At 47.2% G+C, this 16,110-nt stretch overlaps 1 protein-coding gene across 2 annotated transcripts in view; it reads right to left on the bottom strand.

Moving 5' to 3' along the window:
• SERINC5 (serine incorporator 5) overlaps nt 1-9,227 on the bottom strand; it is a 121,094-nt gene extending 111,867 nt beyond the window's left edge. The window contains exon 1 of one of the 2 annotated variants that reach the window (XM_030927211.1): nt 9,040-9,227. In XM_030927211.1, coding sequence (XP_030783071.1) covers nt 9,040-9,066 — 27 coding nt within the window. In that variant the 5' untranslated portion in view covers nt 9,067-9,227. The remainder of the gene's footprint in view (nt 1-9,039) is intronic. The other variant, XM_010386010.2, reaches the window with a different exon arrangement.
• Nucleotides 9,228-16,110: the final 6,883 nt, after the last annotated feature.

The following is a 16,110-nucleotide window of genomic DNA, read 5'->3' as shown; positions in this document are numbered from 1 at the left end:
TTATAATTAGGCAGGTATGACCATTTAAAATACTAAAAATAGGTTGGTCAAAGAATTACATCCAATGGCTAGTTCTGTAGACATATCGGCTTATACGAAGACTTCCTTTTTAACATCAAGTTATCATAGATGATCTAGCCACACACTGCTCTGAAATAAAAGTAGACAATGCCATAATTACTGCACTGCCCTTTCTGAGGCTCTAACTGATGATTACATTAAAACACCTGGAAAACTGGAAAAGTAAAGCTTCCATGTCTCATAGTCACTCCCAGATACTCAGTATCTGTGGGAAACCTACAGCCTCTATTTATACAGAAAACGAGGGTGGGAAGCAAGCAATGGGGAAGGGGGTGTTACCTTTTATTTAATTAGCACAGAGAGATGAGTCAGAGGCTGCCTTCCACGCCTACAGACTGGCCTCTCCTCAACGGTGCCTACAAAATCAGACTTGCTGCAGCCCAAAGCTATTTGTCAGCTTGCCAGGTCAGCTACAGAGCTGCCCAAGAAAACACATTTGAATGAGCAACCGTCAAGCGAACTCTCCAACTAAGAGTGCAAACTTCACTCTCCATACTGTTCAAGGTTAAGTGACGGAGGATTATCTGACAACTTGAACTTAGTTACACTACACAAAGACACCTCTAAGCCACCCTTCCTGTATCAGCTCACCAGTGAGCTATTTAGAGTAGTCCCTCCTTACCAGAGGAGGGTGTGTTCCAAGATCCCCAGGGGATGCCTGAAACTCTGGATAGTACCCAACCCCATATACACTGTGTTTTTTCCTGTATATACATACCTATGATAGTTCTGTTGTTGTTGAGACAGGTTCTCGCTCTGTCACCCAGGTTGGAGTGCAGTGGCACAACCATGCTCACTGCAGCCTCAACCTCCCTGGGCTCAGGTGATCCTCCCACCTCAGCCTCCCAAGTAGCTGGGACTACAGGCACACACACCACCATGCCCTGGCTAATTTTTGTGTGTTTTGTAGAGACAGGGTTTATCCATGTTGCCCAGGCTGGTCTCTTAACTCCTGGGCTCAAGTGATCCACCCACCTCAGCTTCTAAAAGTGCTGGGATTATAGGCATGAGCCACCTTGCCTGGTCTTATGATAAAGTTTAATTTCTAAATTAGGCACAGTAAGAGATTAACAACAATAACAAATAATAAAATCAAACACTTATGATACTATGCCAGCATCACTACTCTTGCGCTTTGGGGCCTCTAAGTCAAATAAGGGTGACTTGAATGACTTGAACACAACTGCAATTCTGCGACAGTGGATGTGACAACCGAGATGGCTCCTAAGTGACTAAGGGGTGAGGAGCATAGGTAGACAGCTAGACAGCATGGATATGCTGGCCAGAAGTGATTCACATCCCGGTGAGATGGAGTGAGATTTCATCATATTATTCAGAACAGGGCATAATTTAAACGTGTGAATTATTTCTGGAATTTTCCACTTAATATTTTCATACCCCAATAGACCTCAGGTAACTGAAACCACAGAAAGCAAAACGGCAGGTCAAGGGGGACTACCGCATTTAGCCAACGTCAACCAAAACATCACCTTGACAGAACAATTATAGGGCATTTTACTGCATTTGGCCCACATCTTTATAAAGATGAATAGGAAAATAAAAGTGCCAGTGCTAGTGATAAGAAACACAGGTCTCAATGTTAATGCAGTGGAAGCAAGGATGGCCACCATCATACAGCAGGGAAACTGACTCAATCACCATTTGGACTGTGAAAGTAATTGTAAAAAGAAAAGGTCAAAGTTAAAGAAAATGTTGAAAATGACAGAAATATATTGTCAATGATGCCACCTAACAGAGATGAAATTAGGGATTTTTTTTTTTCATTACTTTTGGCCTTTTGGGAATAGAAACACACCCAAACCTCTTAACGCAAAAACTCATTAAGTGACTTTCACACATTCAATGTTAACACCTCTAAAGAAACCATCAAGTTTGAAGGTAGAAGACCATCTACATATGAATGTAAGCCCCGAAAACATTAACAGCTACAAATAAGTGGTGGGTGCATGTTAAAAAAACTTTCTCAGTCACCCCATAATTCTGCAAAAAGAGTGAGATCAAATACAACACTTCCAACATAATCCCAACTTTGCAAAGTAAAACTATAAATAATGGCCAGGCACGGTGGCTCACGTCTGTAATACCATCACCTTGGGAGGCTGAGGCGGGCAGATCACCTGGGGTCAGGAGTTCAAGACCAGCCTAGCCAACATGGTGAAACCCCCATCTCTACTAAAAACACAAAATTAGCTGGGTGTGGTGGCGGGCACCTGTAATCCCAGCTGCTCGGGAGGCTGAGGCAGGAGAACTGCTTGAACCTGGGAGGCAGAGGTTGCAGTGAGCCAAGATCACGCCATTGCACTCCAGCTTCGGCAACAAGAGCAAAAACTCCATCTCAAAAATAAATAAATAAATATATATATATTAAATATAAGTAACTGAATATAAAGCATCAAAATGTTGTTCTCTCTGGGTAATGATTGTGTGATTTCCCTCTGTTTCACAAATACTCCCCACATTGTTCAAAACAGTATCATCATGGAAAGAATGAATTTTTGTAACTGGATCCCTTCCAGTGGAAGCACCATGTAATATAAATGAGGACCTAACATCTCCAATCACTATAAACAAAGAGCAATAAGGAACAAGAGTTTTGTAACCAAAAGAGCTCAACAGGGGGTTCAGCTAGGTCACAGTAAGAGCTCTGCCTATGAGAAGACAGGAAACATCCTTGCAGTAGCCAGGATTTAATTTCAATGAATCGGATGACCCAGTACTAAGTGGTGCAATCAAGTCTACGAAGCACAAATTCTGTGAGGACTCTCAAAACAAGAGAAGGATCATTACTGAGGAAACATTAATTGAGCGGGGACCTCAAAGTAGAGATCTGGGTTTTACAGTGAAGAAGGAAGGACATTTTGGGGGAAACATCATCATTATTATTATTATTTTTTTGAGACAGAGTCTCACTGTCTTGCCCAAGCTGGAGTAAAGTGCCCTGATCTTGGCTCACGGCAACTTCTGCCTCCCAGGTTCAAGTGATTCTCCTGCCTCAGCCAACTGAGTAGCTGGAATTATAGGCATATGCCACCACGCCAGGTTAATTTTTGTATTTTTAGTAGAGACAGAGTTTCGCCATATTGGCCAGGCTGGTCTCAAATTCCGCCCGCCTCGGCCTCCCAAAGTGCTGGGATTATAGGCTTGAGCCACCGTGCCCGGCCTGGAATCATCATTATTGCATGTGGTATGTCATTTATTTTTTAAATAAGTCTTCATGGACTCTGTGTATGTGGGTGTGTGTTTTAAGCTGCATTCTAGGGGCATCAGTTGCCCTACTAAGACATATTCCAGCAAACATTTAATCAAAGGCCACACTGCTGGCAGACACAGCTGGCCTAATTGCATTTACACCGACCAACCCTTTGTAACTTTTCGCTTTTCTGACTGTTGAGCCACTGCTCACTCCCCTCCTTACTCCCTTATGCTCACTTTAAAGGGCCCAGTCACCTCGGCACAAAACTGAATGGAGCTCAGTTCTTTCCCCTACAGTCAATAGTTACTGAATAAAACATGTTTTTACTGCTTTAACTAATGTCTGGCTTTGTTTATCTTTGACAATGGATAGTCCCTGGTGGCATTCAAGGCTTTGTTAATTAACATAACAGACATTAGAAATGAGTTTTACTAGCCTGGGCAGCAACGCCAGACCCATCTCTACAAAATTTAAAAACTGGCCAGGCATGGTAGAACGCACCTGTAGTCCCAGCTACTTAGGAAGCTGAAGTGGAAAGATGGCTTGACCCCAGGAGTTGGAGGCTGCAGTGAGCTATGACTGAACCACCGCACTCCCGCATGGGCAACAGCCACATCCCATCTTTACATACATACATACATACGTACATACATACGTACATACATGCATACATACATACATGCATACATACACACATAAATGGGTTTTCATTGAGGAAAATCTTGGTGATCTAGAAATAGGATCCGGATGGAAATACTGGGCCTAGGCATTCCTGCTTTGCATAAACTGGCTATAAAGATAGAGTGAATAGGGCCGGGCGCAGTGGCTCATGCCTGTAATCCCAGCACTTTGGGAGGCAGAGGCGGGTGGATCACCTGAAGTCAGGAGTTCCAGACCAGCCTGGCCAACATGACAAAACCCCATCTCTACCGAAAATGCAAAAATTAGCCAGGTGTGGTGGCAGGCGTCTCTAATCCCAGCTACTCGGGAGGCTGAGGCAGGAGAATCACTTCAACCCGGGAGGCGGAGGTTGCAGTGAGCCAAGATTGTGCCACTGCACTCCATCCTGGGTGACAGAGTGAGACACTGTCTCAAAAAAAAAAAAAAAAGACGGAGTGAATCTTTACTCAGAATGGCAACCATGGGCTTGATCCTCCTGGTGCAATAATCTTGGCTGCCCACCAACCAGAAGTTAGCTGAGTCTTGCCTACTAGCATGTTGGCGCATCTGCCTCAGGTGAACTTTTCAGGCAAGAAGCCTATGACAGCACCAACAAGGTCAAAGAGCTGGAATGTCAGGAAGTCTTAGAACAGGCTGCATCACTGTTCTGTACGTATGCCACTGTCTGTATGTGTGACAGAATTTGGTCTGTGACTTTGGTCTTTATGACCTGAATTAGGCATGAGGGAGAAGTTAAACTTCATCCAACCATTAACCACTGGCAGCCAACAATATCTACCAAAATGGCCTAATAGCAGGGTATTCAAAACTGCATTGGGTCCATCTGGAGCAATTATTATTTATTCATATAGGAATAATAAGGAATAGCAGTCTGGTACAAAAGTCACCCAACTCAAGTCAGATGGGCCAGTATGCAAGGACCTGGCTCTACCATCAGTCAGTTGGTAACATCAGTTCACTTATTTCTCTATACTTTAGGTGACTCACCTGTAAAAGGAGTCCAAGCAGGGGTTTTGTGAGGAATTAATGAATTATAATGTATGTAAAAACAAAGCACATACTGTGGGCTGAAATAAATTTCAGCATTATTATTGTCATACATGCCTATACTTGCCTGCAGTAAGCCCTCCTAATCCCTATTGTCAAACTGCCTTGGAAAGGTTGTCTAGATTTTCCAAGCACATACCTCACTTCCGCTCTGACAAAGCGCAGTCATTTTCTTTTTTCTTTTTTTTTTTAGACAGCATCTCACTCTGTTGATCAGGCTAGGGTGCAGTGGCTCAATATTAGCTCACTGCAACCTGCACCTTCCGCGTTCAAGTGATTCTGGTGCCCCAGCCTCCCAAGTAGCTGGGACTACAGGTCGTGTACCATCATGCCTGGCTAATTTTTGTTTTAGTAGAGACGGGGGTTTCGTCATGTTGCCCAGGCTGGTCTCGAACTCCTGGCCTCAAGCGATCCACCCGCCCAGCCTCCCGAAGTGCTGGGATGATAGGCAAGAGCCACCACGCCTAGCCAGCACTGTCATTTTTTTGTAGCTAACTTCCCCCACACTCCCACCTCCACATAGCCCTTAAGGTTAAAGGAGAACACGGAAGCCCTGTGTTCATTACCTTGTCCCTAGTGGCCTAGCACAGAACTTTGAACCCATAAAGTGTTGAGTGACCACTCCCCTGTAATCTCTACCTTCTTAGCATCCATTAGCCAACACCCTAAGCAAAATCTAAGTGAATATCAGAGTAGATACAAAAATAAAATAAGATGATCTGGATATTATCCTGATGCAGATGGGTAATGGCCACTAGTAAGTTAAGATTTGGGGGGTTCCTCACACTCTGCCAAATCGTATATTACAGACTTTACACTTATCATCACATGTAATTTTCACAATAACCCTAAGAAGTACCCATTCAACAGTTGAGGTAAAGTTAGGTAATAGAGGGTAACTCATCCAGTCACACCAGTCCTCACTGTCCAGATTTCCAAGTTGAAACCCAGGCCTGAGTCCAAAGCCCAGGCTCTTTTATGGGTTACATATTATTCATGATGGTCCTCAGTTAAAGAAAGTCATCAAAATGTCTCTCTCCAACCTCAAACTTCTCCCGACTTAAATACCTAATTGGTGACTTGCCATTTCCATTAAATTTATAATAGGCATCCCTAATGTGACAAAGCCAAGAAACTTGGGTTTTCCTCACCAAATGTCCTCTTCCTAACAGCCTCCTACTTCACCTCAGTAATGCTATCATCATCTACCCAGTGGCTCAGGCCAGAAACTGAGTCTGTCTCATTCCCATATCCCACTTCTAATCCTTGCTCAAACCCAGTTCTACCTCTGAAATATACCCAAAGCCAACAATGTCCCACTGTACTCACTCCTACAGTCATAGCCTAAATTAAGGTACCGCGCTCTCTCCTCCTGGGACTACAGCAACAGCAGATTGCCAGGATTCGCGCTCCATCAGGAAAGGATTTTTGTTCACTACTGAAGCCTAGAACACTGCTTGCCCCTAAGAGGCAAATATCCACTTGGGTTTTCCTCACCAAATGCTGCATGACCAGCTCGAACTGCTTTCCTCACCTCTACTCTAGCCCCCGTTACAGTCCAGTCTGCACAGCACCCCAAGTATCTTCTAAGTGCAAATCAAACCACAGCTCTCCCCTGCTCAAAATGCTCCCACAGCCTCTCACTGCAACCAGAATTAAATCCGAAGTCCAAAGGCAGCTGACAGGCTCTGGCCATTTCTGGTCCTGCTCTTCTCTCTGACCTCACCTAAGACACCCCAGCCACCCTAGACTCCCTTGCCTCTTCTCACTGAGCAGTCTCAACTCCACAGGCATCTTCTCAGACTCTCTCAGCAACCCTCCTCAAGGCTGCTTACCACAGGCCTTCTGATAGGACCAGTATCATATTCATCGTTTCATTGTTTACATGTTTATGAATGATCTCCCCTGCCCAGACAGGCCATTGAAAGCAGAGATGCTTGTCTGACTTATTACTATATAGCCGGCTCCTGGCACAAGGTAGGTGCCCAAACAAACAAAAGAACTGGTAACTTCTGAAGGTACTGTGAGGTTTTGTTTGCTTTCTTTTTTATTTTTTGAGATGGAGTTTTGCTCTTTTTGCTCTTGTTGCCCAGGCTAGAGTGCAATGGCATGATCTTGGCTCACCGAAACCTCTGCCTCCCGGGTTCCAGCAATTTTCCTGCCTCAGCGAGTAGCTGGGATTACAGGCGTGCATCATCACAACCGGCTAATTTTGTGTTTTTAGAGAGATGGGGTTTCTCCATGTTGGTCAGGCTGGTCTTGAACTCCCGACCTCAGGTGATCCGACCACCTTGGCCTCCCAAAGTGCTGGGATTACAGGCATGAGCCACTGCGCCTGGCCTGTTTGCTTTTCTTTTAACTTCCTACTGCCTCATCCACAGGAAATCAGTGTGATCACTATCACACTGCACTGAGGCCCACCACAGTGATGCTTCCAGCAGGCCTGGGAAAACAGGGGTTAACTTTGATTTGGTTCTTTCCAAAGTCCTAAGAGGGGAGACTTTAGAAACCTGCCAAAACATCAATAGCAAAATAATTCTTTTACAAAGCCCATTTGAATACTGGTAATTACAGAGCCCTAAATTAGGCACTTGGGAATGACAGAAAGAGCCTCAAGGGGACTTCAAGGGACCAGGACAGATGCCCCTAAAGAGCTATAATTACTACGTAATAAAAAGTGTTGCATCATATTGGAGAGAAATATTTCAAAACGAGAATAAAAGATTTGCAGAGTTTTCTGAAAACAGTCTTTGCTGGTCCACGTTGTTCTCAAATACCTGGTAAGGTGGGGACCATTCTCATTCTCTTTCTCTCTCTCCCTGCCTGGCTCAGGGAAAAAAATCATTTCATCTCAGTAGTCAAAAGCCTCAATTTCCTCAACTCTGAAAAGACCAGCTTTAATGCATGCCAAGCACAGTATTAGACCTCAAAAACCAAGACAGCTCCACGTGGCCACTCCAAACAGGACAGATAATCTGCCAATATAATCGCCGGTTACAGAAACCCACAGTTTAACCCCTGCATCACTTACAGCTGGCCTCGACTGTGGAAAGGCTGAGTGTCAGCAAGAACACCCCGAACCTGGATGCTCCCCAGAGTCTGATTCGTTCGTGAAAACTACCTCCATTAAAACTCTGTACCGAAACGCTGATAATCTACATATACAGAGAGAAAGGAGCTCCACATCCAGGAGACTCGCCTACTTCGTTTTTTCTGACTCTGCAGGAAGGAGTGATACCAGCATTACAGGGCTAAGACGTACTAATATTTCTACACTGATGCAGTAACTTGTAGGAGACATAATGTTTTAAGATATCATAGGTTTAAACAGGCGAGAGTTAAAAAAACAGGTTAGAGCAAGTTTATTTGCAAAGAGAGACAGGAAGGCTCGAGCCCTACGCAGGCAGTCGTGCTAGTACCGAGCCAGGGTTGGGTCGGGAAATTCAGGAAGCAGGGCTGAGTTTTCCCTTCGCCCAGACCTGCGCCCGGTAGTTTGGAAGTCAGGCTTCCAGACATTTTCAAAGGTACAGAACCCACGCTCGACTTCGAGATGCCAAGCGCAACCTGCTTGGGTTGTCTGACCCGAGTTTTATTCAGGGCATAGCAAAGGAGACGTTGCCTAAACCCACTTTTCTTCCTGATTCATCCGACAGGCAGAGTGGAGAGGGCTACGGAGCTCGGCGCTATTCACCAGTGCCGGGTGCAGGAGGCGACCCGTCCCTGGAGCAGTCGGGATCCTCCGCCCGAGCCCTGCACGCCCCGCCCCACGCGGAGTCCCGGAGGCCGGAGGGGAAGACCCCAGGGTAGCCTCTTGGGCTTCCCCCTACCCCTTCCCGCCCGCCCAGGGCACAGGATTTCCCGGACGGCTGAGTGCCGCAGGGCCAGCCCGAGCGACCCACCCGAGCCCTACGTTCGGCAGCGGAGCTGGGAACGCACCCAGGCAGGTCCTCGACGCCTGGTCTCCTGGCCCGGTTCTCCGATCTGACAACCCCCGCGCTGCACCGGGTCTCGCTCACCTGGCCTGCACAGCACTGAGCTGACATCGCGGCGGCTAACGCTGAGGGAGCGCTCGCTGGCTCCCCGCGCCGCACCGGCTGTCCTGGCTGCCTCGTGCCTCGAGCGCTTGGCTCAGCCGCAGCTCACAACTTGCACGCAGATCAGCCTCGGCCAAGCGCCTAGGCGCCGAGGCCTGGGTGAAAACAACCGCGGCCAAGCCCCGCCCCGCCGCCGGCCCCGCCCCACCCGCCCCCAGCCCCGCCCCACCCGCCCCCAGCCCCGCCCCACCCGCCCCCAGCCCGGCCCCACCCGCCCCAGCCCCGCCCCGCGCCCACCCCTTCCCGGGCGCCCGGCGGCGAAGCAGGCTCGCCCGGGGCTCGCACTTCCGCTGGCGTCAGGCGGGTGGGCTGCCGCGATCACTTCCCGGTTGGGGCGCCGAGCTCCGGATTCGGCCGCCAGCCTTCAGGCCCCGCGTTCCGGGTCTGGTGCGCGGTCTGGCCGCGCTCGGGCCCTCGCCAAGGAAGGCGAAGCGCCCCTCCGCCTTCAGATCCGGAGAAAGAGCTTGTTGCTGACTCTAAAAGGTTGGAGCCTTAGTAAGCGATTCCTGTCTGTCCTGCACAGACCAGACCGCCGCGTGCCAACTGGGACAGCCCACCCACGAGATCCTTGTTCGTGAAATCCCTTTCCCTCCCTCATCTGCCAAGAAAACTTTCAACTTTTGGGCTCTCCGCTCCGCCCAAGCTTCCTCGAATCCCTGGGCCCTTGACTGTTCTGCCCTGATTCTGCCCTGACGGCACTTTGTGAGAGATCCATTGAGAGCCCTTTCCGTGCTTCCCTAAATAGTGGTACGTTTTCCACCCTCTCCTCCCGCGCTGTCCCAAGGACTCATTTTCCGTCCCTGCTTCCTCACTAAAAAGAGGGTGCCCAATAATTGCTTGTTCCGTACAGAAGGGAGGGAGACCGTCTCTAGGTTTTCTCCCACTCAGATCTGCTGTCCTCACAGCCACCTCCCCAAGAGGAACGAAAGTATTTTTTTTTTTTTTTCTGAGACGGAGCTTCACTGTGTCACCCAGGCTGGAGTGCAGTGACGCGATCTCGGCTCACTGCAACCTCTGCTTCCCGGGTTCAAGCAATTCTGCCCCAGCCTCCCGAGTAGCTGGGATTACAGGCACCCGCCACCACGCCCGTCTAATTTTTTTGTATATTTACTAGAGACGGGGGAGGGGGGTTTCACCATGTTGGCAAGGCTGGTCTCGAGCTCCTGACCTCAGGTGATCCGCCTGCTTCGGCCTCCCAAAGTGCTGGGATTACTGGCGTGAGCCACCCCGCCCTGCCAGAATGAAGATATTTCTGTTAATGCGATTTTTGTGCCAATCGCTTTGCTCTTTCAAATAAACATCACCGTACCCATTTTAGCAGTGAGGCAACTGAAGCCCAGACAGGTTAAATAACCTGCCCAAAGCCTCCCAGCAAAGTTGAAGAAGCAAAACTGGGCCTGGAATCCACTCGTCTAATCCCCTGGCACATGACGCAAGGCTTGACCTTAGATGGACTCGTTTTCAGACAGAGCTTTGGCGAAGGAGTGTCTTGGGCAGCTTAGAAGTAGAAGAGGAAAGGTGAATGGGAACCAGGCCTTGGGTTATGAGCTGCGCAGGGTTTTCCAGCATTTCAGATGGAGGCGTTTAGAGGAAGAGATATAATGGAGCAGGTCCTACTCAGAGCCACGAAAAGGAATGAGGACAGTTGGCTCTAACTCAAAACAAAAATAGGGTAAACCCAATCAGTCAAGCGCAGCAACCTGCTCCGTGGCGTTCTGACTCATCAGAAGCTGAGGTTCTCACCAGGACTTTCTAATGAGCTTCGCTGTTTGCTATGGCCGCGGTCACTTCACTTCAGCTTTACTCCTGGCCTGGGGAAACGGGCTGGGCCCCTAGTAGCTCGGGGTGGGAAGAAGGGTGGAGAGGACGGAGGGGCGAAAAGGGAAGGTGCGAAATCTACAAATGTTCGAGCCAGCTGGAACTCCGATTCCTCTTTGCCTTTTACGGAAATTGACTCCAATCGGAACTCGAGGACCTTTCGCAAGAGACCATTGGGTTAGGGGACAGAGCTGGTAATAGAATCCAGGGCTCCCAACTCTGAATCCTGTGCTCTTTTTGCTGCTGAGGCTCAGGCCACAACACCCCAAATTATGACTGTAGAATACCAAAATATGCTATCCCAAAATACACTTCTTTGGCACATTTTAAGCTGGTTATTCTGAGAAACTGCAGACGCAGGAGTAGTTCTGAAAAGCTGTCCTTTTGTAAAGCAAATTTACATCTATAAAGGAAGTCCACATAGTAAATCTGTGTCAGGAAGGCAGCTGCTCAGAGACAACTTTTGTTACCTGAGAGACTATCTGCATAACAAGGGAATTTTTTTTTTTTTTTTTTTTAAGACAGAGTCTTGCCCCGTTGCCCAGGCCGGAGTGCATTGGCATGATCCCAGCTCACTGCAACCTCTGCCTCCCGGGTTCAAGCGATTATCCTGCCTCAGCCTCTGCAGTAGCTGGGATTACAGGCGCACGCCACCACGCCTGGCTAATTTTTGTGTTTTTAGTAGAGACGGGGTTTCACCATGTTGGTCAGGCTGGTCTTGAACTCCTGACCTTGTGATCTGCCTGCCTCAGCCTCCCAAAGTGCTGGAATTACAGGTGTGAGCCACCGCGCGCGGCCACAAGGCAACATTATTTACCATACATTTCCTCTACTAACCCTCCTATAACCTGTGGTGCCTCCCCACTGTCCCCACAGAAGCCCCAAGTCCCTATTTATTTCTAGCTCAGAATGCTGTAAGCTTCAATCACCTGGCCCTTCATGTTTTGTGAGATTCCTGTGCTGCTGCCTATGCAGGTAATTAAAATGGTTTTTCTTCTGTTAATCTGTCCTATGTCAATTTAATTTGCAATCCAAGCAAAGAACTTACAAGGGTAGAGGGAAGCCATTTTTCCCTCCCTTGCATTGCTATTTCCATGCCAATGTGAGAGGACTCTGAAATGTGGATGTCTGCCACCTGAAGAAATAGTCTTAATAACCTGGGGACTTGGCCAGACAGGGTGGCTCACACCTGTCATCTCAGCACTTTCAGAAGCTGAGGTGGGTGGATCACCTGTGGTTAGGAGTTCGAGACGAGCCTGGCCAACATGGCAAAACCCTGTCTCGACTAAATATACAAAAAATTAGCCAGGCGTGGTGGTGGGCACCTGTAATTTCAGGTACTCAGGAGGCTGAGGCAGGAGAATCACTTGAATCCAGGAGGCGGAAATTGCAGTGAGCCGAGATGGTACCATTGCACCCCAGCCTGGGCAACAAGAGCAAGATTCCATCTCGATAAATAAAGAAATGACCTGGGGACTTGTAGCCTCTATTGAAAGGTACCAGAAAAGGATAAAGCCTGAGTTTTTGAGCCAGGAAGTTGCAAATTCTAACTCTACCAAGAAGTGGCTAGGTGACCTCCAAGCTTCAGTTTCCGCATCTTCAAAACCAGGTTAATAGCATCAGAGGCATTTAAACCACAGAGACTCCATCTTGAATGGGGACTGTAAAATAAAGCTGAGACCTGCTGGGCTATATTCCCAGAAAGTTAAGGCATTCTTAGAGGATGAGATGGGGAGTCAGCACAAGATACAGGTCACAAAGACCTTGCTGGTAAAACAGGATGTAGTAAAGGAGCCAGCCAAAACCCACCAAAACCAAGATGGCGACCAAAGTGACCTCTGGTCGTGCCCACTGCTCATTATACACTAATTATAATTCATTAGCATGCTAAAGGACACACCCACCAGCACCAGGACAGTTTACAAACATTAGAGAGTTACCCTATATGATCTGAAAGAGGAAGAACCCTCAGTTCCGGGAATTGCCCACCCATTTCCCGGAAAACTCATGAATAATCCACCCCTTGTTTAGCTTATAATCAAGAAATAACTATAAGTATACTTAGTTGAGCAGCCCATGCTGCTACTCTGCCTATGGAGTAGCCATTCTTTATTCCTTTACTTCTCTGATAAACTTTCTTTCACTTTATGTACTTGCCCTGAATTCTTTCCCGCGTGAGGTTCAAGAACCCTCTCTTGGGGACTGGATCAGGACCCCTTTCTGGTAACAATATACTTACTTTCTGTTCAATCACATTTCTACATGACTGTCCATACTTTGTTGAATGTAAACATAAGAATGGACATTTTGGCTGGGCACGCTGGCTCACGCCTGTAATCCCAGCACTTTGGGAGGCCAAGGCAGGAGGATCATGAGGTCAGGAGATTGAGACCATTCTGGCTAGTACGGTGAAACTCTGTCTCTACTAAAAATACAAAAAATTAGCCTGGCGCGGTGGCGGGTGCCTGTAGTCACAACTACTCAGGAGGCTGAGGCAGGAGAATGGCGTGAACCCAGGAGGCGGAGCTTGCAGTGAGCCAAGATCAGGCCACTGCACTCCAGCCTGGACAACAGAGCGAGACTCTGTCTCAGAAAAAAAAAGGAAAAGACGTTTTTCCTGTATCTTTGGGTCTTCATTCCGAAGGCTCCCATGGCATGTAAAACTATGCTCAAATAAATTTATATGCCTTTTCTCCTTTTAATCTGCCTTGTCAGTTGATTTTCAGTGAACATTCAGAGGGTAAAGGGAAAGTTTGCCCTTCACCCCTACATGGTCAAGCTCAAGATACCAAAAGACATCAGCTGAAAATTCAATCAACTTGCTGAATCACCCACCCCAAGCTTAGGAAGCATGCTTGAACCCATCTGGCCAAGGCTGGTTTTGCTGGCCAAAGTCCAAGGCCAAGGTTCCAACCAAAGCCCAGGCTTCAGTTGCGGCTCCAGCTCCAGTTCCAGTTCCAGCTCCAGCTCAAATTTCCAAGGGTGCCCATGCACACCCACAGAGGCTCTGGAGGAGAGACCTCTGTCTACCAATGGGAGAACGGAAGGACTCCTGTGAGCCCTGGGCTGCCATCTGCTTCTGCATGGTACCCTTCTTTTCTATTTATACAAACAAACCTGAGGCAGGATCTGTCCATTTAAAAAAAAAAAAAAAGGAGGCCAGGCATAGTGGCTCATGCCTATAATCCCAGTACTTTAGGAGGCCTAGGTGGGTGGATCACCTGAGGTTGGGAATTCAAGACCAGCCTGGCCAACATGCTGAAACCTTGTCTCTCCTAAAAATACAAAAATTAGCTGAGAGTGTTGGCACATATCTGTAATCCCAGTTCCTTGGGAGGCTGAGGCAGGAGAATCGCTTGAACTCGGGAGGTGGAGGTTGCAGTAAGCCGAGATCACACTACCGCACTCCAGCCTGGGCAACAGAATGAGACTACATCTCAAAAAAAAAAAAAAGAAAAAGAAAAAGAAAATTAAAAAGCAACTATCTATGCAGGCTCATTCCCCATCCCCAGTCAAAGTTTTTTCAAAGGAATGTGGCCAGATCTGGAGGTTTACCTGCCTTCTGGCTCCGAGGACTTTGCAGTTACTATTTAAGGTCTGGTTAGTAGCTTCCTTTTCATCCGTGGTTGGTTAACAAGAGTAGAGGTAATGCTAGCAAACATAACACAAAACAGTGCCACCTTAATTTTTATTTTAAGTATTCTGCAGACTTTTTCAGGGAAGACTTGATGTTTATAACATGTAGATAATTTTGTAGTCAAGCTCTTTTGATGTGGCTTTTTCAGTAACCAGCAGTGACAGACCTGTTTTAATAAGACTGTAGCTCTTGGCAGACCATGTGAAATATTTCCCCCACAAAAATTTTCTTTTTTTTCTTTTCTTTTTTTTTTTTTTTTGAGACGGAGTCTCGCTCTGTCGCCCAGGCTGGAGTGCAGTGGCCGGATCTCAGCTCACTGCAAGCTCCGCCTCCCAGGTTTATGCCATTCTCCTGCCTCAGCCTCCGGAGTAGCTGGGACTACAGGCGCCCACCACCTCGCCCGGCTAGTTTTTTGTATTTTTAGTAGAGACGGGGTTTCACCTTGTTACCCAGGATGGTCTCGATCTCCTGACCTCGTGATTCGCCCGTCTTGGCCTCCCAAAGTGCTGGGATTACAGGCTTGAGCCACCGCGCCCGGCCAATTTTCTTAAATTAACTGAATTAGCTCCTTTTATACAACATAATTATATATATGTATATATAACATAAATATCTAGCTTATAATTTGCTTTTCTCCCTCCTGAATTTGAAGATTTTTTTGGTAGAGTTCAACGATGAGTTTAAAAACACCACACACTGGCTGGGCGTGGTGGCTCATGCCTGTAATCCCGACACTTTGGAAGGCTTAGGTGGGCGGATCACCTGAGGTCAGGAGTTCGAGACCGGCCTGGCCAATATGGTGAAACCCTGTCTCTACTAAAAATACCAAAATTAGCTGGATGTGGTGGCGGCCACCTATAATCCCAGCTACTCAGGAGGTTGAGACAGGAGAATCGCTTGAACCTGGGAGGCTGAAGTTACAGTGAGCCAAGATCACAACTTTATTAGAAATTTAATTTCCAATTATTCTAATTCTCTAAAACATGAACAACTTTGAAAAAACCTAGTGAAGCACTCTGTTGGTTTTTAAATATAAAAGGAGAAATTTCTTTAATTTTCACTTATGAGGTTTCTAGGAACCTCAGTCTAGTGGATGAAGTTTAATTAATTTCAATTAAAAGTAAACAACAAAGTATTTATTTAGAAACAAATAACTATAAATTTGCAAGCACCAGGCAAAAAGTAATCAGAGCCCTATAGTGCCTTCACCCCACACACTGTCATTTATTTCTATTAAATTAATATATGCACAGGTTTTTGTTTGTTTTTGTTTTGTTTTGTTTTTTGAGAGACAGGGTCTCTCTCTGTTGCCCAGGCTGGAAGGCTGGAGCGCAGTGACGCCATTATGGCTCACTACAACCTTTACCTCCCAGGCTCAAGTAATCCTCTCACCTCAGCCTCCCGAGTAGCTGGGAATACAGGTGTGTACCACCACAGCCTGGCTAATTTTTGTATTTTTTGTAAATACTGGGTTTCACCATGCTGCCCATGCTGGTCTTGAACTTCTGAGGCCAAGCAATCCACCTGCCTTGGCCTCC

This window comes from Rhinopithecus roxellana, chromosome 3 (genome assembly GCF_007565055.1).
Source record: "Rhinopithecus roxellana isolate Shanxi Qingling chromosome 3, ASM756505v1, whole genome shotgun sequence".
Lineage (NCBI taxonomy): Eukaryota > Metazoa > Chordata > Mammalia > Primates > Cercopithecidae > Rhinopithecus > Rhinopithecus roxellana.
This window is presented reverse-complemented; position numbering and strand designations above follow the sequence as displayed.